The 24,803-nt window shown below is 37.9% G+C and overlaps 2 protein-coding genes across 2 annotated transcripts in view; one reads left to right on the forward strand and one right to left on the reverse strand.

Moving 5' to 3' along the window:
* Positions 1-21,007, forward strand: LOC134740907 (polycomb group protein Psc-like). Its single transcript, XM_063673561.1, has 10 exons — positions 1-3,464; positions 5,902-6,055; positions 7,411-7,504; positions 7,706-7,880; positions 8,530-8,696; positions 10,102-10,258; positions 10,742-10,880; positions 12,745-13,060; positions 14,565-14,651; positions 15,639-21,007. Exons 1-10 carry the CDS (start codon positions 102-104, stop codon positions 15,769-15,771), a joined length of 4,785 nt encoding a protein of 1,594 aa, XP_063529631.1. The 5' UTR covers positions 1-101; the 3' UTR covers positions 15,772-21,007.
* The window catches only part of LOC134741016 (uncharacterized), a 20,958-nt gene continuing 16,924 nt past the window's right edge, over positions 20,770-24,803 (reverse strand). Inside the window, exons 4-5 of the mRNA XM_063673743.1 lie at positions 21,808-22,047; positions 20,770-21,273 (exon numbers count right to left, since the gene is read on the reverse strand). Of these exons, the coding sequence (XP_063529813.1) occupies positions 21,115-21,273; positions 21,808-22,047 (399 nt within the window). The 3' untranslated portion in view covers positions 20,770-21,114. The remainder of the gene's footprint in view (positions 21,274-21,807; positions 22,048-24,803) is intronic.

Genomic DNA, 24,803 nt, shown 5'->3' on the forward strand with positions numbered 1-24,803 from the left:
TGTGACATGAAAGTCAGTGTATTGTACAGTGAATAGTGTATAGATGCTATAACAACAGTTGTGTTATACGTGTTAATGACGCTGGACATGCATCTGTAAAGATGGTAACTTCCAACAAATTACTCGATAAAAAGGTCGTTAAAATGGCTGAACAGAACAATAGTACGGTTGTGCCGCAAAGAACTTTGTTAGGAGAAGTGAATGAGCAAATTACTTGTCCGCTATGTCGCGGTTACTACATCGACGCCACCACGATCGTAGAATGTTTGCACTCGTTTTGTCGCAGCTGCATCATCAAGCATTTGCAAATTAGCCGTTACTGCCCGGTCTGCGACGTGCAGATAAATGTTGCAAAGCCAAATTTCAGACTAGACAAAGCTCTTCAAGATATTGTGTACAAACTTGTACCAGGGCTTTTCCAAAAAGAAATGGAAAGGCGACAACAGTTTTACTCGTCTAGACCGGGGCCGGCTGCTTCCGCGACGCCAGAGCAAAGAGGTGAAGATACAGAAAGGATAATTTTCAGCCCAGAAGATGTCATCTCATTTTCTTTGGAATATGCAGATGCCACTGACACTGACAGCATATCAAGCAAATCATCAGATAGCAATGAACCTCAGCCACCAAATGGTACCACGAGGAGGTTTCTACAGTGTCCTGCAGTTGTCAATATTAGTCATTTGAAGAAATTCTTGAGCATGAAATTCGATATTGACAGCACTCAATTTGCTATTGACATTTTATATAAAAGGGTACCATTGCCAGACTACTACACTTTGATGGATATTGCTTATATTTACAATTGGAAGAGGAATGAACCAATGAGATTTTTCTACCAGATTATAGATTATGTAGCTATCAGAAATAGATTGTTTGACATTAATAGGAAAGGTTCTCATTTTCGAGATAGTAAATCAAGCCCAACACCAACAGAAGACACAAATGTTAGTAGCCCGGCACCTAATCTAAATGATCACGGTTCAGAAGTATCATCAGGTACTGACAGTCCCATGCCAGAAGATAACAGTGGCAAAAAGTCACATAGTTCTTCAACTACAGACAAGAATAATCAGTCCAACAAGGATATCAGTAGTCAAAATAAGTCAGGCGCCAACAGTAACTCTACAGCGAAGAAAAATGATGATGAAGTAGAAAAGTCGCAGTTTTTGAACTCTTTTGAATTAACAGCCAAAAGTAATAGCCAGTCAGTTAAATCATCTCCTGTAAAAGGTAATGCGCAGGAAACGTCATCTTCATCTAATAATAATACAGTTAAAAGTCAAGAAGCACCAAAGGATGATGATACTTTAAAGAGGAAACCACAGACACCACCAAAAGCACCAGAAGTTAAAAGACTCAAAATTGAGTTAGAAAAAACTAAAATACCCCAAGGTCTGACTAAACCTGCCAACTCTACTTCTGCTTCATCCACTGGAGCTTCAGAACTTCACAACAAGTCTGGGAGTGCATTTGATAATTTGACAAAAACAAAAGATACTGACAGCAAACTCAGCCCTCAGCCTGACAAAAACACATCATCATCATCATCTTCACCAACAAAGGAGCAAAAGATGCCTGCTGTGGGTTCAAAACCAACTCCCGAGAGTACTGGATTAAAAAGAACAATTCCTAGTACAAGTAATGTTTCTTCTCCAAAACGAAAAGCAACAAATGAGCCAGTGGCATCAGTACGGCATGCTTCTCAACCTAAAACAGTTTCTCCTCTTAAGCTTCAAGTACCCAAAATGGATACACAGCAATTTTCTCTCCCAAAGCCCGCAGAAGTTCCAAAGCCACCTCCAAAAAGAATGCCTGATTTAAAACCTACCATGCCAACAACACAGGCAACCCAAAATAAAGGACAACCAATTAATAAAGTGAGGATGGATCTGTTAGCCAACAATAGTGATCCCACAATAGATAGAAGTAAGATATTGTCCCAGGTGAAATCATCACTCAGTGCCGCTCATAATACAGTCCAAACCTCAGGTGACCCGCTGAAATCTTTGTTGTTAGATTCATGTAAAATTAACATCCCTTCATCACTCTCAATTACTTTAACAGACCAGAAATTAGATCCACGTAGTCCTGGTGAGCCAACCACAAGTGATCCGAAAAAGAATATCACTAATAAAAATTTAGTTTCCGCGAATAGTAGCACAGCTCATAAAGTGCCTAGTCCGCCTGTTCACAACTACATTGAAATATTAAAGTTGCCAGATAGTAATCCTAAAAAACAACAGATGAAAGCTGAAGGTAATACTGATACCAAGCAAAGTCCACAAGCAAAACCTGAAAGTTCAACAGCATCACCAAAGCCTCCAGGCAAATCTTCTGAGTCATCCGCTAAAGGGCCAATACCTAATTTAAAACCTATAGCTGACACTAAATTAGGAAAGCAAAGTGGTAACTTTGCTTCACCTATTACTTTCCAGCAAACATTTGAGAAGCAATTACAAACTTTAGTATCAGATAAAAAAACTAAACTCCCAAAAAATAAAGCTCAGGTGCCCAAACTTGTTCCAGCTACTCCAAAAACATTCAATACCATAAATAAACTGAATAATCCAAACAATAAGTCTCCCAGTAGTGTAACTATGACTCCAGAAACTAAGCCTAGTGCTGCTCTAGACTTAACAACTCCCCATAATATGCAAAGTCAAATAGGACAGCATCCTAACCAATCACGACTTTTAGAAAAAATGCAGTCAATTGCGAATTTGGCAGCAACAAAACAAAACCCTCCTGGAAAGGGTTTGCCTGCAAATGTGAATCAAGGGAATGTCTATTCACCTATTTCTAATAGACCTGCAAATACGGGTGCAAGTCCTTTGAGAATACCTTCTTCGAGTATGAACCAAGTTAAGCATGAGAAAGGTAGTCCCAGTGGGTCCCAGACTTCTGTTCGGCATGACATGGGTAACAAACCTTTTCAAATGAATCAAGCAAACACTGGCAATTCTATAATGTCTCCTAGCTATACCCAGTCACATAATTCTCCAACTCCGACACACCCTTCTCCAAGATCTCAAACACGATCTCCTAGTTCTTCTCCTAAGTTAGTAATTGCTGAAGAAAAGCAGGCAAGTAGTAGTTCATCAGAACAGAGTATTAACCAATCTAATCAAATATCGAGCACACAACTTCCCAACCTTAACACTTTAAAGAATGAATCTCCGAAGGCATTCCCAGGGCCTTCTAAACCAGGTCCTAAGCCAATGAAACCATTATCATCAGGTCTAAAACTGTCTGGGATTCGCCAGCCCATAACCCCTTCTATTAAGTCCAACTCTGGTATGAATCTTCCACCAGATTATATGACATCTCAGCAACTGATTGCACAGCATCCAATGGCACATTTAAGGCATCAGATGGAAATGAATTGGTACAAAGCTAATCTATTCAAAAGTATGGCAAATGCCGTACATCAGACTCAACATGATTTTAATAACAAAGATAAACAATGAAATTTCAATGTAAGATAAATAATTGTTAATTCATATTGTATGTATTATAATGAAAACATAATATACATTAAATAGTTAATAATATAATATTTCCTGTTTTTTGAGTTATATTTTACATTTTTATTTTTTAGTTTCATCTTAACTGTATTAACATAAATAAGTTGTGTAAATGAGATATTCTTAAAAATAACTGTAATTTTATATTATGTAGGTAGGAACAGTTGTAAAAGGGTGTTTAATTCATTTGTAAACTTATTTTGATGCTGGGAGTAGACATATAATTAATGTATTACAAAGATTCATAAACATACTTGAATAATAGAAGATCCATATTTTTATATCAAATTTTGTTTCAAATAACACATACTTTTGTCAAATGAATCCAACGCTTTACTGTTGTATCTAAAATCATGAATTAAATAGTACCTATATATGTATGATTTAATAATAAGAAAATACCATCATTTATATTGGATGACCATGCAATTTACTTTTTTTAGGGTTCCGTACCCAAAGGGTAAAAACGGGACCCTATTACTAACACTCCGCTCTCCGTCTGTCTGTCACAGTTGAAATTTCACAGATGTATTTCTGTTGCCGCTATAACAACAAATACTAAAAACAATAAAATAAATTTTTAAGTGCGGCTGCCATACAACAAACGTGATTTTTTTGCCGTTTTTTACGTAATGGTACGGAACCCTTCGTGCGCGAGTCCGACTCGCATTTGGCCGGTTTCTTAGAATAGTTCTATATACTTTACATAAGGTTTGTGATGACAGATTGTTTCTCAACGTTTCATTTTGAATCTTATCTGTATAGTTAAAAGTCTATATTACGAGCATAATATTTAGTTTTAGTTATAAAACCAGATACATTAAAATCAAACGTCAATCATGAATTCGAAATACCTAATTTTATTTACCTGTACGTCTACCACCAGTTTGACACTGATATATTCGCTAGCGCGTGCGTTATTTACTTTCTATGCATCGCGCTCGTACTCGCATAATAGTGCAAGCGAGATGTATAGAAAGTAAGTTACGCAGACGTTAGTGAATATGTCAGTATGACACTTCTAAGGCAGTCGTGGTAAGGCTAATAAACTTGCATGTTTACTATGCTTGGGTTTCATATGGCATACAATTGAAGGCATGTTAACAAAAACAACATAACTAACATTTTTTGCGGATTTGAGTTTTTGGTATCATAGCATTCGTCTAAGCAGGATCTACACGTAGAGCAAAAGATAGTGTCCAAAAATTAACCCAAATGTCCAAAATCAGTCCCCAAAAATATACCTATTTTACAAACCACTAGTTAAGTAAGATAAATCTGTACCTCTCTGATAGAATACAAAACATAATTTCTATAGAAACTTGTTTTATTTTTTTACAAAAAGAACATAACATAACTAACAAAATTTTACAAAAACAGCTTAAGGGGCTACCTGAGGTTTTCATAGATTTTTGACAAGTTTTGAATTTTATCTCCTACTTTTGCACTACATATAGCATATAAGACAAGCGGCTATCGGTTCTTCAATCTTTTATCTCCATTTTTGTCTACCGGATTGTGAAAAAAATTAATACTTATTTATTTATGATTGTTTTAAACATTGTCTAAAAAAAACACTTTTCGTATCTCGATTGCTGTGAAAGATCTTACTTATACGAAATCTACATATTTGGATTCGTCTTAGATGTCTCTAAAAATTTGTCTAAGGTTTAAATTTTAAACTAATTAACACAAAAGTTATGGCCAGAAAACCAGTTTTTTGGCCTAAAATTGTTCAACTTTGATGCCAAATATTTCGAAAACAATGAACTTTGAAGTAAAGATGGGATACTATATTGCTAAAATCCGTTGCTGTTAATATGATAAGCTACAAAAAACATTAGAAAACTAAGGGATTCAAATCGAAGGTCATCGGGGCATGAGTGACGGAACTTATTTTTATTTTTCAATTTTTTTCCAAAAATACTGGTCTTTGAAATGTGTAATCGTATATTTCGGAACTATTGGCCACTTACTAAAATCACCTATACAATGATTATATCCAATAACTAATATATAAGAAGACATTTAGTTTTTTTCGTTTCCTGTAAATTCATGTCTAGTGTAGTTGTTGTTTTTGTAAATATGCCTTCAATTTAATGCTGAGTTTATCTTTTACATATTAGGTTGTTATACATAACCTATGTATTCACTTTACATACTTTACAAACTGTATTCTTGTGATTAAGAAATCTTGACCTTAAGATGGGAATTGTAATTTGTAATAAATGGTGGCAATAATTTTTTTTTATAATACCTGTCCTGTAGGGTTTATATTGGAGATCTAAAAGGTATATATTTTGTTTAAATAAATATATGAGTTTATTGAATAAATTTGTAAACTTCTGTTGGTGTTCAATTAGGTTTTACATTTCAGATGTCGGTTGCTCAAACTGCTATCCCCTTTAAATCCCGCAAGAGGACATACATGAATAAGAGAAACAAAGAATGTAATGAAAATGATAATATTCTTAACAAAATGAAGTTACCAGAAGGCCGTGATTTAAATCTCAAAAATATCTTTGACAATGGTAAGATTTTACTGTCTATTTATATTATTTTATTCAAATTAGGACAGCAACAGGCCAGATGATACGCTAAAATTCATATAGCAGGTGTGCAAGTATCACATTGCAAACACTTACATATACCTTTCAACACGGCGAATAATGTTTGGTAATCGCCAAATTATATAGGACTTTATTTTCTGGGGAAAATAACAAACATCTATAGTTATAAATGGTTTTATTATCTTTATATTTGTTCACCAAGATGAATGATTCCCTTTTTGCATATGTTGAAACCACTTTTCATAGCACTTTAGGGTTCCGTACCCAAAGGGTAAAAACGGGACCCTATTACTAAGACTCCGCTGTCCGTCTGTCTGTCACCAGGCTGTATCTCATGAACCGTGATAGCTAGACAGTTGAAATTTTCACAGATGTATTTCTGTTGCCGCTACAACAACAAATACTAAAAAGTACGGAACCCTCGGTGGGAGAGTCCGACTCGCACTGTCGCACTTGTCCGGTTTTTTCCATTCTGATCTTGGTGTACAAAACGTTTATTTTGTACGCAAAAACGGCTTTGTAGCGAGCTTTTTTTTTACATATGTTCATGTAATGATCAGACGACATGCCAAAAGTCATATTGCAGGTGCAGGTGTGCAAGTATCACATTGTAGTTTTATTTTATTTACATATTCTGTGTTAACCTTACATATGAAAAAGGGATGTTGCGGATGCCGATTTTTTGACATCCGCGGATGAGGATACGGACGCGGATTTTTAGGCTCACATCCGCGGACGCGGATGTCGAGATTAGGCATATAAAAAACGTCAAATATTACACTTTAGTCATTTTTATTAAAAAAAAAGAAGCTTAGTATTTGAACAAGAATATAGGTGTCCCACTATCGTATTACTATACTAAAGCCTAAATAAAACAAACTTTTCACTTCTTGTCGCTGTCCGTCATAGGCTAAAGTGCTCGATCGACGAATCACAAAAACGAAACGAGATTCCTATTGGCTAATGATGAAATTACCTAGCACTTATGCCGCCGCTAAGACGCTCCTGTACCTACCTGTTCCACATCCGCATCCGCATTAAGCTCCGCATCGATTTTATGCGGATGCGGATGTTGAAAATAATGCGGAAGTTCCGCGGTTGCGGATGCGGATGCGAATATTCGCAACATCCCTGATATGAAACTTTCAACACGACGAAGAATAATGTTTGGTAATCGCCAAATGATATAGGACTTTATTGTCTGGGGAAAATGACTCAGAATTGAGTACTTATTACTTAAACTTAAGTAAAATACATTTGTGCTGTGATTGATAAGTCTACTTAGATCTTATAGTAATTAAGATTAATTGTTTCAGAGTCTTGCTCTGCTCCCAAAATATCCAGAAAAACCTTGAAGTCTGTTTCAATCGACAAGTCTAAAGATGAATGTGAAGAATCCTTTGACGAGAGGTTTGTAAGACAATAAAAGCATAGTATAATTATGATGTACGGGAAATCTGTAAGAGCTGGGTTACATACAAAACATTTTATAGTCCGTTTTAATCAGTCCCCATGGCTAACATCGGCAAGGGCCAGCAGATAATGATGATTAACAAGAAAATGCGGAATAAATTGTTTATGACATCTTTTATATTTTTTGTAATTTTTCAGAAATCGAAATGCTGTTACTTCAGGACCGCTTCCTAGTCGAGAAGAAGAATTTGAATGGTTGCACAACGTCCTTTTAGAGAGCCTTGACAAAGAGGAATCTGCTTCTTTATATGTCTCTGGGCAACCCGGCACAGGCAAAACGGCAACCTTGTCATGCTTACTGAATTCGCAAAAGGTATACTTCACTATACAATATCTGTCAATCAAAATGGTAATTAGGACTGTAACTATATGCGAGATGTGAGTAATTGAGTCTATTCGCTAGGCGCGTGACTGGCGTTGTGGGCTTTTCTACGTTAAATGTTATGGAGTAAAATTAGTTCCAACGGCTGCCGCTAGCATTAATGTGCGACATTCCATAAGATTACGTGTGTTTGTGACAAGCGTCACTTCTCTCTCCACCGACTTCGGACCTTGCCAATAACGCTAGTAGCCCACCCACTTTATGGGAAAGCCTGAGCTTTGCTAATCTCCGTGACTCAATTTATGAAGCTACATGTTTACAAGTCTAAGCTGAGAATATTTAATGCTGATTAGAACATCTCTTTTGCCAATAAATTTAGGGCTAAACAATATTTGTCCGAATGTTACCCTTATTATTCAACAATTCGTTATATTTCAAATGAGAAACAATCGTGAAATCTCCGCCTCAGGCGGGACCCGAAGTTCTGACTTTGGAATACAAGCGCCGCTCTACCAACTGAGCTACCAAGACATGCCTGTGTCCGTCGTAATCGCAAAATGCCGGATCTCCACCGAAATTCAAAAATTAAATTTGTATTTTGTTCATTGTATTTTAACTTTTAGCTTAAATTTGTTTACAGATCAAAGAAGGCTTTAAACAAGTGTATGTAAACTGCACTATGATGAAGTCCGCCACGAGCATATACAGCAGAATTTGCAAAGAGTTGCAGCTGCCTACTTCAGGTTCCACAGAGAAGGCATGCTTGGCTGCCATAGACAAATATTTGAATAAAAAACACAAGATGATGTAAGTAATATAATGTAAAATGTTGCTAATATGTACCTTTGAATTGAACCTTTAGAATTAGTGGTAAGATAAGTTGAAATGACTTCAGTCCTTTTTTCGTTACAGCTTGTCTGAATCATTAATTAAATTACTTCTACTTAATATTATTACTAACCTCATTTAAATGCTGATAGTGTAATAGAAGTCAAATATTAAATCTGTAATTTGCAATACAGTAACCATTTCCATCACATAAGCAATTATTTGCTCTACTTAAGTTATAAATGTTACACGAATGGTGCTATTCAAATTATTCAATACACGTCATACAATCCTTAAATAGTGAATAGTTATATTTCTTTTGTCCTTATCTGTTGCTAATGCATTCGTTTATTAAAAAAGGCCAAACATGAATGAACTACTAGTATGATAATACTATTACTTATTCTGTGCTACTAGGCATCGTGCGCGTTGGAGGGTCTGCCTCTGCCATCTTGTGGCTTGAATCGGAAACATAAACATTTACATTGCTAAAACAAGTGCTACCTTTCTCGTACGTTTTCATGCGCATAATAGGTTCGAGGGTTCTGCCATCTTGTGGGCTACATCCACAGAACTGGAAAGCATAAAAATTACAGGTCTGTGGCTACATCGATGATCGGAAGCATAAACTTCACATTTACGCCGCGCGCCAAAAATCTGACAGCTCCTGCTGCCCTCTATAGTTCATGCACGCTTGCCTAACCCCTTTAGTAAGAACGAAACATTAAAGTCTAACCGTTTCAGGCCGAGAATTACTGTAATTGAAAAAACTTGTAATCACTAAATGTATGAATTTTTTTTTCTATTTAGGAACGCTGATGACGTCAACTTATTTCAATAGTTAAATTATCCTATTAGCCTAGAGGTAATCGCGTTAGGGCCACTTGCACCATCCCACTAACCCGGGGTTAAAATGTTAAACTGTTAACCCAGTGTCTAATTGTACTGGTATAGTCTTCATCTTCTCAAATGACTTTTTCGTCTAAGACGGTAATCTGTTAAACAAAAGCCATTGTCTCTTTTGTGCGAGCTGTCGGCCTTTGCGTGCCATTGTATGTTGGCGGGTGCCACGGCGCGTGCGGCGCTCACACAATGGCACACAATGGCCGACCGCTCAGACAAAAGAGACAATGGCTTTTGTTTAACAGATTACCGTCTTAGACGAAAAAGCCATTTGAAAATATGAAGACTATAACCATGGTAATTCCAGATTTAATGGGTTAACCCTGGGTTAGTGGGATGGTGCAAGTGGCGCTTAGCCGCGTAAGCTGAAGGCGCCGGTTCGATTCTGGCCTCGGCCACTAGTGGGCGTGGTCACTTTGTGTTGTATATGACATCTATTTCAGTTTATAATTCTATTTGTTCAACTTGTATGTTTTTCTAGCTTACTGGTGTTGGACGAGATCGACCAGCTAGATAGCAAGCGGCAGTCAGTGCTGTATACGATTTTTGAGTGGCCGGCGTTGGCTGGGTCTCGTCTGGTGTTAGTCGGCGTGGCCAATGCTCTGGACTTGACCGAGCGCGCTCTTCCGCGGTTGCAGGTATTACATTAGTAATGGGTTAAGTTTTGATATCTTAAGGCCGAGATTTCGTTATATCTAGCCATAGTATCAAATATTATGTCCAGGGCCATAATAACAACTTTTACTATGAAGCAAACCCCGAAATCGCATAAAAAGAGTTGATCCATATAAAACTTCGACATACATTAACCTTAATGTATAAAACAGGCGTAGCTGATGTCTGTTTGTGTTTCGGGGTTGGCCATATAAGCAAGTTGCGGCATTCATATTCACCTGTTCAGAATATGGCTACTGATTGACTACAAATCTTTACCAAGTATTTTTTATGTTATTATTACGTGTTTTTATGCAGACTGAAGAGGGTCTAATTGTTAACTTTATGGGCTTATTTTGATTGGTCATTAATTCATGACAGACCATAAATTTGTATGAAGTAACTACATATTTAAAATATATACCACGTTATTCCATACAATATTCTGATATGTTTGATGGTTCCAGGCGCGTTGTTCGCTGCGGCCGCGCACCCTGCACTTCGCGCCGTACACCAAGCAGCAGATCATCAACATATTCACCAAGATATTGGGCGAGGCTGACAAAACCAACGTGTTTTCGCCTATCGCCTTACAAATGTTGGCAGGTATATATCTTAATTCAATATTTTGGAAAAATTCGTTCTTTATCCTTTACTAATAGATGCATTTGTCTATTTTTAACTAATTAATCTAAATAGGCCGATTTTTTTATTTTGGTTTTGTCTCGTAATATGTGAGATGATCATAGGTGCGAACTGCGAAAGTGCGAAGGTCATATTATACAGGGTGGCTAAACATTCCTGTTGCCAGGGAGGTTTTGGGATTATACTGAGACTTGGGTGACTTAATGGACAATAAGTTGATTTTTGATCGACACGTGGATTCAATAGTCAATAAAGCTTTTAAGGCACTTGGTTTTATCCAGGGACCGGACAACCCTTTCCGCTATAAAACCCCTTCAATGGGCGACACTTAAACACGGCTAACACATTGAAAGACTTTCCCTTTTGAACTGCAAGCCCATTCATACCCTTACCTTTGACTAACCCTTACCGAAAAGCTAACCAACAATAAGGCTAGCTCTTAATAAGGGTTACCCTTATCTTTAAGCGCTTTTTATAAAGGTTTCCCTTTGCGTAAAAGAGACAGGATTAGTATATATCTACGCTAGTGTATGAAAAGGAAAGAAAATACATGCCTAGTCAAAGAACGCCGCCGTTGCCGCCGACGATCGCTCGGATTCGAAGTAATGTGTGCTTTATGAACAAGGTAGACGATTTAAATTAGCACGCTTATATGCTAAAAGGGAAGCCCTTTATAAGGCTAACCCTTATAAGCAATATGCAAGGTGTTGGTGAGCGGATGATAAGGGTTTTGTAAGGGTATTTGGGCTACCGATTACTCAAATGTGGTAGCTTTATATAAGGGTTTTTAAAAGCAAAACAAAGGGTTTCGTCTGGCAAAGGTTATGGTGAGTTAAGCCTTATGCAATACCCCTATAAAACCCCGATAAGGGATAGCGGGCCGGTCCCTGGTTTTATCACAAGATCGTACAAGAACTTTAATAAGTTAAAATCAATTAAAATTGTCTATTGCGCATTTATAAGAAGCCATCTCGAATACGCCTCTCAGGTTTGGAACCCTTGTTATGACACCTATATTTCTAAAATAGAAAGAGTTCAAAAAAAGTTTATTCGTTCTCTGAGATTTAAATTCAAAATTCCAAAACAAAGTTATAAACAGCATTGTGCAAAACTTCATCTGCTACCTCTCTACATCCGGCGTAATATATCCGACGTAATATATATATAAAATTGCTCAGAACCATGTAGACTGTCCTGATCTACTAGCCAACTTGAATTTCGCAGTCCCCCCACGCATATCCTCTCGCACCAAAAAACCTTCCATATTCCCTCCGTTCATACTAATTACAGGAAAAACTCCTTCCTTCTAAGAGCTGGTAGGTTTTTCAATCAGCTTTGCAAACATTATGATCTCATCGATCTGTTCTGCGATAGATTTAGTTCGATACGTAAGCTAATGACTCAGGACTTTTCCCACTGTTAAGTGTTAACAGTGGGAAAAGTGTTAACTCAACACTGTATCTCTATCCTGCTTTTTTTCTCTCTTTTGTTCTTCTTGTTAACTGTTTAAACCAATTTTCCCTGTCTAGTAAGATAAGTAAAGTATATTTATAACTTAGTAAGTATTATTAGTTGTAATTTCGCACTCCATACACTTTACGCAGTTTCTATCTGTGGAAACTTGTAATTGGCTCACTGCTTCTATGTTATTACCTAACGTGTTACTTTAGTTGTAAGTTTTCCTAGTAAATAAAATAAAATAAATAAAATAAGTGTTTTTTTGAAAAAAATAATAATAATATCATGCTAAGAGTATTTTATTAACACATTTTCATAGTTATATTCATATTTAGCCATTAAACTCTTTTTACTTTCCTTCTTTTAGCCAAAATCGCCGCCGTCTCTGGTGACATGCGAAGAGCCCTAGACATAGGCCGTAGAGTGATCGAGCTAGCTAAACGCAGTAAATTCGCCGAGAACCAATCCGTGGACACCATGATGAAAGACTGCACGGTCACAGTGGAGCTCAAGCAAGTCCTGGAAGTACTGAACGACGTGTACGGAGGCTCCAAGAAAATCGAGTCTGATGTTGATGAAGGTTTCCCGATGCAACAGAAGTTGATACTTTGCAGTCTTATGCTTATGCTCAAGGGAAAAAATAAGGACATCGTTATGGGGAAATTACACGATGCTTATAAAAAGTGAGTACACTCTTTTATTGACTCATTATTTATCATTTGTCCTGTCGTTGTCCTGACTTATCGCTACGGCTCACTAAGGGAGCCTATTCATTCGAAAACTACTCTGAAGAATTGGCACAGGCACTACTTTTTACGGAAGGGATTGATGACCTTAGTAGTAGCTGGAGGGGAAACTGGAAATTGTAGTCCGGTTTCCTCTCGATGATATCTTTCACCGAAAAGAGACTTAGGGCCTGTTTCACAATGTCCAAGTAAAGTCCTGAATAAGCTACTTGCCACTTATCTGACAAAAAAAGTCATCTTTGGCGTTTCACAATCTTCAAATAAACTTAACTGGTAGATAAATACCTTTACAACTGAAGGTAGTTTTAATTAGCTATCAAATACTTTACTTGGACATTGTGAAACAGGCCCTTAAGCAATGTATAACAGTTAACTGAATTTCGTATATAAGTTAGGAAGCTTCACACCTTAAGCTCGTCACAGACGGAGCGATAACATATCGGCAGATACCGACACATATCTTAAGAGTATCGCTAAGCACCACACATGCCAACTATACCAAAATATATATCGCTCTCTGTCTAGCCCCTACATAGTGAGAGACGAAATATACCGAGCGATATATCGCAAGGCATCTTAAGCCATCTGATATGCGATAAGATATCGTAAGATACCAAAATATATATTACAACTTCGTGTCTGGACTCTATCAAATAGTACGTAAAAGATTATTATCTTATCACTCTGTCTGTGATGAGCTTTTAACGCTCCAACCAATACTTTCATCCCGCTAGGTTACCATCGCTCATACTCCATACTCGTAAATGAACTGATGATGACTAGATGAAGTGATAGCAGGCTATTGACCATCAACCGACCTTGTGAGGCACACGTTTGGTTACATATCGAAACATACACGATTCACTCTAATATTGAAAATATTTCACTTTCAATCGGCCTTGCTTAGTGCCTCATTGCATTGTATGTCATACTGATAGAGAAAAGCGTTCTGTTTTATCTGAAAAATTTAATATATACAGGGGTTTATTACTTCGGCACTTTTGCAGCCCAATTGGCTCGATGAATTTGATCGCATTAGGTGTCGTTACATTGTTTCCATTAGTAATAAAAAAAACCGGCCAAGTGCGAGTCGGACTCGCGCACGAAGGGTTCCGTTCTATTACTGAAAAAAACAGCAAAAAAATCACGTTTGTTGTATGGGAGCCCCATTTAAATATTTATATTATTCTGTTTTTAGTATTTGTTGTTATAGCGGCAACAGAAATACATCATCTGTGAAAATTTCAACTGTCTAGCTATCACGGTTCATGAGATACAGCCTGGTGACAGACAGACAGACAGACTGACAGCGGAGTCTTAGTAATAGGGTCCCGTTTTTACCCTTTGGGTACGGAACCCTAAAAAAGAGGTTATCAGCTTCTGCCAAAAAATTCTTTTAACTTTTAATGATTTAAATTAATATGGGTGTTTTTGTATACAGAGTAGCAGCAGCTCGCAACATCGCGCCGCTGGACATGAGCGAGATGTCAAGCGCCTGTACTCTACTCGAAGCGCGCGGTGCGCTACGGTGAGTTGGATTACTGTCAATAGGGAATATTACGCAAAACTCTGCAGAGGGCGTCACTAGCACAATCACAGGGCTTACCGCGAAACACGAAAATCGAAAGTTCGGTTTCTGCCTCTCTATCACTCTTGCTTATTCGATCGATAGAAAGGTAGATAACGTTTCGCGGTAGGCCACCTGTAAACAAACCTACTTGATGCATCAATGTTATAGTGAAAACTTGCCAAAAAACTGTTTAGTATGTATAAGTTATTCTATGGTTTAGTATGTGCACTAGTGCTGCACTCTGGCGGCAGAACATTTAGAAGCTTTTGATCTTGGATAGAAATTGAATGGAATAGGGAAGGTCTGCTAAGACTATTTTCGCGGAGCATCACGGGATCCGGGAGCTGCCCTCAGTGCCCCATTTATTTCACGTCGGATGCGTGCAAAGCGCTGTCTCGCTCGCACACCGGAGAGTCATAGGAACCCGCACCGGCGTGATAACCGCGTACCTCGTGGACTTTTATCAGATTTACCCCGTTTAATAACCTTATTTCCAACACACTTGCTCGTAACATGCAAGTTATTGAACCGCTTTTAGGCTCATAATCCTAGATATTAAACACGCATGCTATATCATTATATTATAGAACTTGTTAGGTAATGAATGATAATCCGACTGATTTAAGAAGGTAAACTGATTGCTAATAATATGTATGGAAACGGAGCCTTCTTAAATTAGTCCAGTAGATTTTACAACAACGCCTGCCCCGGCCGGCCCGCCAGCGGCAGGCAGTATGACAGATGCAAGCTGCATACTGTTTTAATAATTAAAATTTGATTAATATGAAAGTTTCCTTTTTTTCCTCGCAAGTGTGTTGAAAAAGTCGTATGAAACGCGTGTGCATCGGTCACTACGCACATCGCTCGCGCGCACAATATCGACTCGTGTGTGATGACCAACGTATCACACTTGTATCACAACGTAATGTAGTATTATTTGTCCAGATGCACGGGTCCCTGGGGGCGCACCCGGCGCCTGCGCCTGCAGTGGGACGAGGCGGAGCTGACGGCCGCGCTGCGCGACAAGCCGCTCATGGCCGCCATCCTCGCCGACTCCAGCTGCCGTCCCAACTGTTAGTATAATGCGTCCGCTGATAGTCAGTACGTCGAGAGGCGGGGTATTTGTAGAATTAACGACGCTGACCGCGCTTACTGTCAGCGTGTTAAAAAAAAAAACGAAAAATGGAAAAATCCGATGTCTCGGACGAATATAGCGTTGTCCCGCCTTTTTGCTAAGACTCATAAGAACCTTGGGTTCGCTGGGGAACTATTTATAAAAATTGGCGTCGGTACTAGTTTTTACGAGAGCGACTGCCATTTGATATGCAACCCGGAGAGAAAACGAGGCCTTATTAAAATTAGAGGAATAGTCTAAGAAAAAAATGTGCCTCGAATTTGACCGCTGAAATTGATGTCGCTGTACGGCCCAATGACGTTTGACAATTCAGTTATCACCAGGGACCGGCCCGCTATCCCTTATCGGGGTTTTATAAGGGTATTGCATAAGGCTTAACTCACCATACCCTTTGCCAGACGAAACCCTTTGTTTTGGTTTTAAAAACCCTTATATAAAGCTACCACATTTGAGTAATCGGTAGCCCAAATACCCTTACAAAACCCTTATCATCCGCTCACCAACACCTTGCATATTGCTTATAAGGATTAGCCTTATAAAGGGCTTCCCTTTTAGCATATAAGCGTGCTAATTTAAGTCGTCTACCTTGTTCATAAAGCACACATTACTTCGAATCCGAGCGATCGTCGGCGGCGACGGCGGCGTTCTTTGACTAGGCAAGTATTTTCTTTCCTTTTCATACACTACCGTAGATATATACTAATCCTGCCTCTTTCGCGCAAAGGGAAACCTTTATAAAAAGCGCTTAAAGATAAGGGTAACCCTTATTAAGAGCTAGCCTTATTTTTGGTAAGCTTTTCGGTAAGGGTTAGTCAAAGGTAAGGGTATGAATGGGCTTGCAGCTCAAAAGGGAAAGTCTTTCAATGTGTTAGCCGTGTTTAAGTGTCGCCCATTGAAAGGGTTTTATCGCGGAAAGGGTTGTCCGGTCCCTGGTTATCACAAAGCATAATGGCGATGTATAATGCCATCTAGAACCCGTACTATGGATGGTATAGAAAGGATGCACATATCTTATGGCAGAAATGTTGCAAAAGTCACCGCTTTCAACTTTAAATAATAGTTCCTAATCTCTCCGGTGGCGCTAGTTAGGCTCTGGGACATAAGCCATATTAAGGCAACAAATAACCCGACCAAATTACGTAGGTTGTTTTTGGTAGTATTTCGGTGTATGGTGGCGCCGCCTAATTACTGTTTTTTGATGAACATTTTTCATACATAGAGATTTGGCTCCTTTATATAGTCTCCATGACCCGTACCATGAGTCACTGACAGTGTCAAAACTGGCATAAACGCTATAACATAACGTCTACGTAATTTACTTTCTATACATGTCGCTCGCACTAATATGCGAGTACGAGCGAGATGCATAGAAAGTAAGTTACGTTCTCGATAGCGTTTATGTCAGTGCCAAACTGGTGGTAGCCACATAGGTCGGCTGGCATACTCGAGCGCACGTTTATTTCTTAGACTTTACACCTCTTCCATAATTAATAATTATTTCTTACCAACTGAGACTAGATTTTTCCATTTCATGTTTTTAAAATTATGATACACATATATGTAATTAACAGACGGATCTGGGTAATACAATATTTATTTAACAGATCGGTAATCGGAGGTAGATAGATTCCTGACGAGCATACGTCGCACTAAGTACAAATACTTTATACTGACAACTCGAAAATTGATTTGTGAACCTTACCGAATGACTTGCCCGCAAAATGCCCGCTGTAGTGCGACGTATGCTGACGAGTTATCCAAATCACTAATTCTACATTACCCATTGGTTCAAGCCGTACCGAATAAAACCGCGAGAAACTCACGGTAAGGGTACAAACTGACTTGTGTTCGTCTTTTCGGCACCAGGGTTATAACCGCGAAAATCGAAGTTCGCAAATTGCGGGCATCTTTTTCTGTCATTCTAATTACGCCTTTATTGGAGTATAGAGAAAGATCTCCGCTATTTGCGAATTTCGGTTTACGCGGTAGGCCCTCTGTACCGATAACAACAATTTTTACCTAATGACACTTTTTTTTCGTAAAGGTGTTTATTAGGGATGTACCGACTAGTCGCCGACTAGTCGGGAAAGCCGACTATTCGGCCACGTTTGTAGTAGGCGATTAGTCGGCGACTAGTCGGCCAAAATGGCCGATTAGTCGGCCTTTTATTAGTTACAGAAAAACAGGACATAAACTAAATAAACAGCAAATACATTTGATAAAATTTCCATTTTATTCAATGAAATTAATTATACTTTATACCTGTTAAGGGTGCATACGAATATTGTTATTCATATTATTATATTAAATTCATGTGTAAGGAGTAAATAGATAGATTTATTTGTTTGTTAAAGAAAAAGACACAGTACTTTATACAAAGAGATAAAACAAAATGCTTTCACGAAAAGATCTTCAACTTAAAATTGAAACAGCAAAAATAACAACTTATGAAGTAAAATATTAAATAAAAGATAAAATGTTACAAATAAACAATGTGATGTGACTCGCAAAAAAGGGGTATTGCCGAAATATGAAAAAAGTATGTATGTCGTCGCAGTCCATTCAATATTATGTAGTTGGTTGCAATTACAAACGTTTTATTACAGTGCCTATGTAATTTTTATTATTTGAGGCGCGCGGGTCTCTTAAGGAAAGTCTATTTTGCTCAAAATGCTCAAATGGCAATTGGCTTATTTATGCATAAAGCTTGTATTTGAAGGAAATATTTTTTATTCGAATATTTGATGCCGTAATATCTTGTAGCATATGCATTTCCTTGGTTCAATTGTCATTTAATTGCTTAAAATGTGAAATAAAATGCATTAAAATTACGCGCAAAAAGCTAAAACGACGAAAGGAACAAGAAAATTGTTTTACAAATGAATCCTAACTTAGACATAGCTGTTGCAGTGACCATCTGAATGTAAACTTTAAAGAGAAATAATGATTTATGAATTTGGCCGACTAGCCGACTAGTCGGCCGACTAATCGGCCATCGGAGCGCCGATTAGTCGGCTAGTCGGCTAGTCGGCCAAATCAATAGTCGGTACATCACTAGTGTTTATTAATTTAAATTACAGTTTTAAAAGGCCCTTCCAGGTTATGTTAATAAAACTGGAAGGCCTGCTGCTAGGTTTCGTTATATTTACGAGTATAAGGCTGCTAATGATTAGATTAATCAATTAATGAAAAAAAAAATTTAAACTAAATTATTGTTTTTTGTTAAGATTGTGTTGTGTAGGTATAACATGTTGACCCTGTGAAGATGTATGCTGTGATTAATTTCTTATGTTCCAATTTTCCTTTGGCATTAAGAACACGATGGTAATGACATTTTTGAGGTTTTTGCCAATGAACTAAATACCTATAGTCAGAAAAGTTTTTGATATTGACATAAGGTTTAATTGTGTCTGGCTTGTCTGAGAAAGATTTTTTACTAATTCCTAAGTAATTAAAATAAAATATCCCAAAAATTAAGGTTTTATTCTGAAAAACTTAAGCAGCAGTGATGAAGCGTGACGTTGGCGTTACGTTTGTGAGATACCGTTGCGTTGCGCTGGTCATTTCCGTTACGACCAAAACATTCGTTTTTTACTTACGGTTTTGTGGCTTGTGGTTTTTGATTGCGATTTACTTGTTTTTACATTCACAATAATATTACATAGCCTTTTAAGTATAAAGTTCCGTTAGATTTTATTTTAGGTTACATATTACTCGGTCATTTTATTCTACACTGACTTGGAGGAAGAATCCAATGGTATTCACGTTGACTACTGTTCAACATACAAATCTAACGGTTCTTTATAAATTGTACCCTAGACTTATATTGACCGGGATATGGACCGTGATTACCTGTTATATTTTCCAAGTACATGGTCCATATCGGGATATGGTCAATATAAGTCTATAGTGAAACTAACCGTGAATTATTCAAAACTCAAATTGTACCCGGTTTCAAAACGGCTCAATATAACGAAAGGAGAGTGTAGTGCCTTGACATGTATTGTTTGGATGTTTGTTAAGGTGAGTTAGTGTTTAGTAATCTTAGGTAATTATGTTTGAATCTATTAATACTTAATTCATGTTGTATAATATCTAATATCAAATCTATGAATTAATATATCTGATATTTTGGTAGTTGAACCTAAAGCGTGCGGTTGTTTTATGCGATTAACGCAGCGTTTAACGCGAGGCGTTTGCTGCACACCCATTATACATCAGATAATATAATGCCACTACATTGTATTACGCGTTAAATACAGCGGTAAACGCATTGTCTATTTTCCTTCATTTCGTTGATCGCACCGCATAAAACAACCGCGCGCTGTATAGTTAAAATAATATAATTAATGTTTTGTATATAGAGGTCATATTCACGGCTTATTTTGTACGCGCGTTTCCTGGCATTTGTTGGTTAAATTATTGATAAAGCGCAATCCAAAAAATAGATATGTATGTACATATATAGAACAACGCGACAACGCGATGTACAAAATACGACCGCGGAAAACCTCTAACTAAACATCTAAAGTACACCTATAGTGTAAAATTCCCTAAACTTTTTTATTTTTACTATATCCGGTAGATCTCATACCAGACCTAACATACTATTTTTTATTCTTTAATTGTAACAGCCAGCGGACAACAGGTCTGGTGGAACGTTGTATGCGAGTATTATGACGTAAAAAGACTTCGACAGGATGGTGAAATTGTCTTTCCAATTTTTTACTTAAGCTTTGTGTTTATTAGGAATACATTCAAAAATAAATGTGTTATTAGTCCATCAGTACCTATTCCATTTTTTATCTGTAAGTCTTTTGTTGTAGTTATAATCATTATATTTACTTATATCAATTTGTATTTGTAGTTTTACACGGGACTGACTTTTTATACATAGGATTTTATTTAATGATAATGTTTGGGAAATAAATAAAGAACAAGTATAATATTATTTTTTATTTAATCTTAAACATTTATACACTAATTCTATTTTGTGCAAAAACAAGACTTTTTACATTTTTTTGCGAAGTACCTCTGTACAGAAGACAAGATGACTGACCAGAAGGCGCGACAGCGACGAACGTCGAAACGATCTGATCTTTGGATAGCGAGCTTAGTAACGAGTTAGGGGTACTGTCGGGGCTTACAAATACTCTTTATCTGCAAAAGGTACCCAAAAGATAACGTCGAAGTATGTTAATTTAATAAATAACTTAAATATCAATAGCCACTCGGTTTTGTACAATGTCAGCCATCTAAATTAGAGGGCGAGGCTTCATCGGGGGCTCATAGGCGCAGCTGAGGGTTGCGCGAGCGCACGAAGTTGAGCAGCTCGTCGCTGTCCTCGCAGACGAAGGGCTTCACGTGGTGACACGCCACGTCGTGCCACTTGATGCCGTCGTTGTAGAAATTGTTCAGGATCGCCAGGCACGACTCGTCGTTGCCCTGAGAAACAATCGCGCGATTATGCAAAACGTTACCTCGCGAGTCGTTGAACCGATACAGAGTACAGACGCGAGTAATAAATTCCTCACGCTCCAAAGATGAATCACGAAGTAAATTTCTACAAACAACTTTCAACTTTCTCGAGCTGCAATCTGCGATTCAAACTTCCGGGATTTTTTTAGATTGTAGGGAAATACCGACTATTGTGTAAAAGTTGACGGCGGAATTTTACTTTGTATCCGAAATGACAAAAAACTATGCCTCGTACTTCATGCAGTGGCACAACTGAACGAAGTCCCATGAATAAGAAGACTGATACGGGTTTAAATGACTTCAAAACTATTTTGCGCGATTTTGGTGCATGTGTGTCAATTAAAAATATTTATGTGGCCTAGGCAATTTTTTTTAATAGACATCCAAATCATCCAATAGCATAGTTTTATAAATGAATAAATATTATCTTCTCTAAATATTATCTTAATAAAGAGGCAGTTTTATAAAAAATAAATGCTTGTGTAAAATGATAAAGTTTACCTGGGCAGCTTCACGATTGTCAGGTTGGGGCTGTCCGTACCCGCCGGTGTAGGACCAGTCGCCGGTGTTGCGCTGCGTGGTGGGCCCGATCTTCGCGCCCGACCCCGACCAGAACCAGCCGTTCACGTTCGGGGGCTGCAGGTCGGGCCGGTCGCATCCCGCGAAGTTGCATTTACGACCTGACGTCCAAATGTACCGCACGTTACCGCGAGCGATCCTCTGCTTTATGAATTCGTTCTCCTGTAACATACGTCAAATTTATAATAAGTAAGCTAATGTTATGTACGACGCTCTACTAATTAGTATAATTACGCTGGCAACGACTTGATCCGCTATTCGATTTGCCGCATGCCTCGGCGTTCCACGGTCTCGGTCAACGACTAGGCATTATAATAAACAGTTGTGGTACAAACTACAATACCTAATCAAATCGATTCAACACTCAAGACAGATGCAAACATAGATTCCAAGGTTAGTATGCCCGTAGGTAGTAGGCTCCGTAATTTATAAAAATCAACGCCTCAATAACAATTAATTATTTTAGTAGAATCGCAGGGACTAGAAACACAGAAAAGATAGTCTAATAAGGTAAGTCGGAATGTCAACCTAATTGGAAAGGGAAGTTAGTATCGGCGCGTGTCCGGGTCCGGCACCATAGCCGTCAGAAGTGGGCAGCGGCCCGGCTGCAGCAGGAATGTGTGTCGTGCTCCAGTCCACATGGCGAGCGGTCATAGCGGCCGCGGCCGTACGGCAACACTCGTGACGCACTGGCTCTAGGCCATTGCACCCCTTTCATTCACGCGACGCCTTAACGCTCTATAAAGCGCATCAATCTGTAGATCCTAATAAATATTGATACCTCGTCGCTATTATAGCTTCACTCGCAGAATAAGAGGCGTCATTTGCATCTACTGTCACGCCATTCCGGATACAAGAGCTATAAACGATAGGTAGACGAGCGGAGCTGTACGCGTTCGTTGACATCTCGCAACCGCTGCAGGAAATGTTTAGAGAAAACAGCGTCTTCGACTAGGCATCTATTTATTTCCCACTACCCGGATAGTAATGTTGACAATAGGATATAGGCAGGCCGCGCACATCCGCGACGAACACAGGATTGGCACGTAACTACAGACAAAAATGTAGTTGCCTGGTAACTTGGTATTCCCACAATCATTATGCAAATTTACCTACCTACATTGAGGAGCACAGTATTTATTTTTATGCTTACATAACACTTAACTGGTAACTTTATAAATATGCTTGAATTTGTGTAAAAACGGTCACAGAGCCCAGCCTTCTTACAAAAAAGATCCGGGTTTTTTTTATTACTATTAGTAATAGGTACCTACCTCGGTATCATTTTAATCATTCTAAATCAATCTCTTACTTACTGTTAAGTAAGTTAAGGTCATCGATGATAGATAAAAAAAAATACATCGTGACGCGGTCATTAAATTGAAATGCATGATGTTCATCATCTTGTAAGCGAGATGATTCTAGTAATTTTTGGTTACAACATACAAATTGCAGATTAAATTGCTACAAGTTAAATGTAGTTTGATACCTGGGAAAGTGAACGCATCAGCATCACGACTGACCCTGTTGCGTGATTTATTTGTAGGTATTTGCAAGAGGATTACCTAGTCTCATATAGCGATCTCAAGGCCCGGACAAAATCATGACTGAAAGCAAAATGAAAGGATGACGCTCTGAGAAGAAATAATTGCGTAAATATGTGCAATATGGTACGTATACTTAATGGAGTTACCTATCAATAATGTATATGTAATTAACGCTTAATACTTAGATGAAACGATTGTCGTCGCGAAGGACATTTATAAGAAATAAGGAAATATATAAGGAATAGCAACGAAATTCTAGAATCACAATCCAAGCATGTGAAAAAATAGTGTTGATGCTGGTGCTGATGTCAGACAGTATGAATAGCATCTAAACCAACCTAGTGACGAGATGACGAAATTTAAGAGGTTTGGAAGAAATAATATCGTACAAATAGGGATGTTAACAATTTTTTAGAACTGTTTTAATTTTATAGATAGACATTAGACACGTAATTATTGCAAAAAAAATTGTATTCATTCATCTTTAATACAAAATCGACTTTAATTAGTTTAGTGTTTAAATTTCGTGCAAAAACGCTCCAAGCTGTCACGTGATAAAAAAAAAGACGTGATCATGACGCAACGATGTGATAAACAAACTGCTGTCAGTGCCAGACACGGATTTAGATTTTAATAAACCGGATGGAGTACACGGGCCAAAAAGTGTGTCCACATGAGAAGTCAAAGTGGGCGGTTGCATCTCTTTCTAATTAGGGTGACCATAAGTCATATGTATGTGGGATATTAGGATAAGTTGGAATGTATAGTTTGGCCAAGATATTTTTTCATTCATGCAAAGAGAATGTCAAAACGAATGTCATGTGGTGTTGGGGAAGTCAGAGAGAATGGATATAGTTTTTTTCTCCTCTGTAAAACGCTTCACAAAACCTTACTTAATTTAGTTTAGTCGTTATAAAAGCTGTTACTGATGACAGACAGACTGACAGACGGACAGCGGAGTCTTATTGATAGGGTCCCGTTTTTACCCTTTGGGTACGGAACCCTAAAAATGGTCACTTTTTTTCATTTGTAGTCTGCCTCTTTCGCACTCATGGTATGTTCATATACGTAATGGCTTCTCTTTTACACACTACAGCTATTCTTTAAGCGTCATTGTAGTTAATTGCACCTTTTTTTTATTTGCCGCCTTTGTGTACTGACGGAAATGTGTGTTCAACCTATATAGAATATTATGTATAAATGTGTCTGTAATATTTAAGGATTTTGGATTTAAATTTTGGCAATTATATAACTCTCATTACGTGCACAAATAAATCATTTATCTATCTATCTATCAAACAAATAATTAAACATGCCGAAATAAAGATATACTTATTTAGGTAAACTTATTTTTACATTAAGTAAGTACGA

The sequence above is a fragment of the Cydia strobilella genome, chromosome 4 (genome assembly GCF_947568885.1).
Source record: "Cydia strobilella chromosome 4, ilCydStro3.1, whole genome shotgun sequence".
In the NCBI taxonomy this organism is placed as follows: Eukaryota; Metazoa; Arthropoda; class Insecta; order Lepidoptera; family Tortricidae; genus Cydia; species Cydia strobilella.

Excerpts from the sequence above, each read along its gene's own strand:
- LOC134740907 (XM_063673561.1), top strand. The coding sequence starts at position 102 with ATGGTAACTTCCAACAAATTACTCGATAAAAAGGTCGTTAAAATGGCT. Across the intron at positions 7,505-7,705 it reads GAAGAATCCTTTGACGAGAG|AAATCGAAATGCTGTTACTT; the intron begins GTTTGTAAGACA and ends GTAATTTTTCAG. Across the intron at positions 10,881-12,744 it reads CGCCTTACAAATGTTGGCAG|CCAAAATCGCCGCCGTCTCT; the intron begins GTATATATCTTA and ends TCCTTCTTTTAG.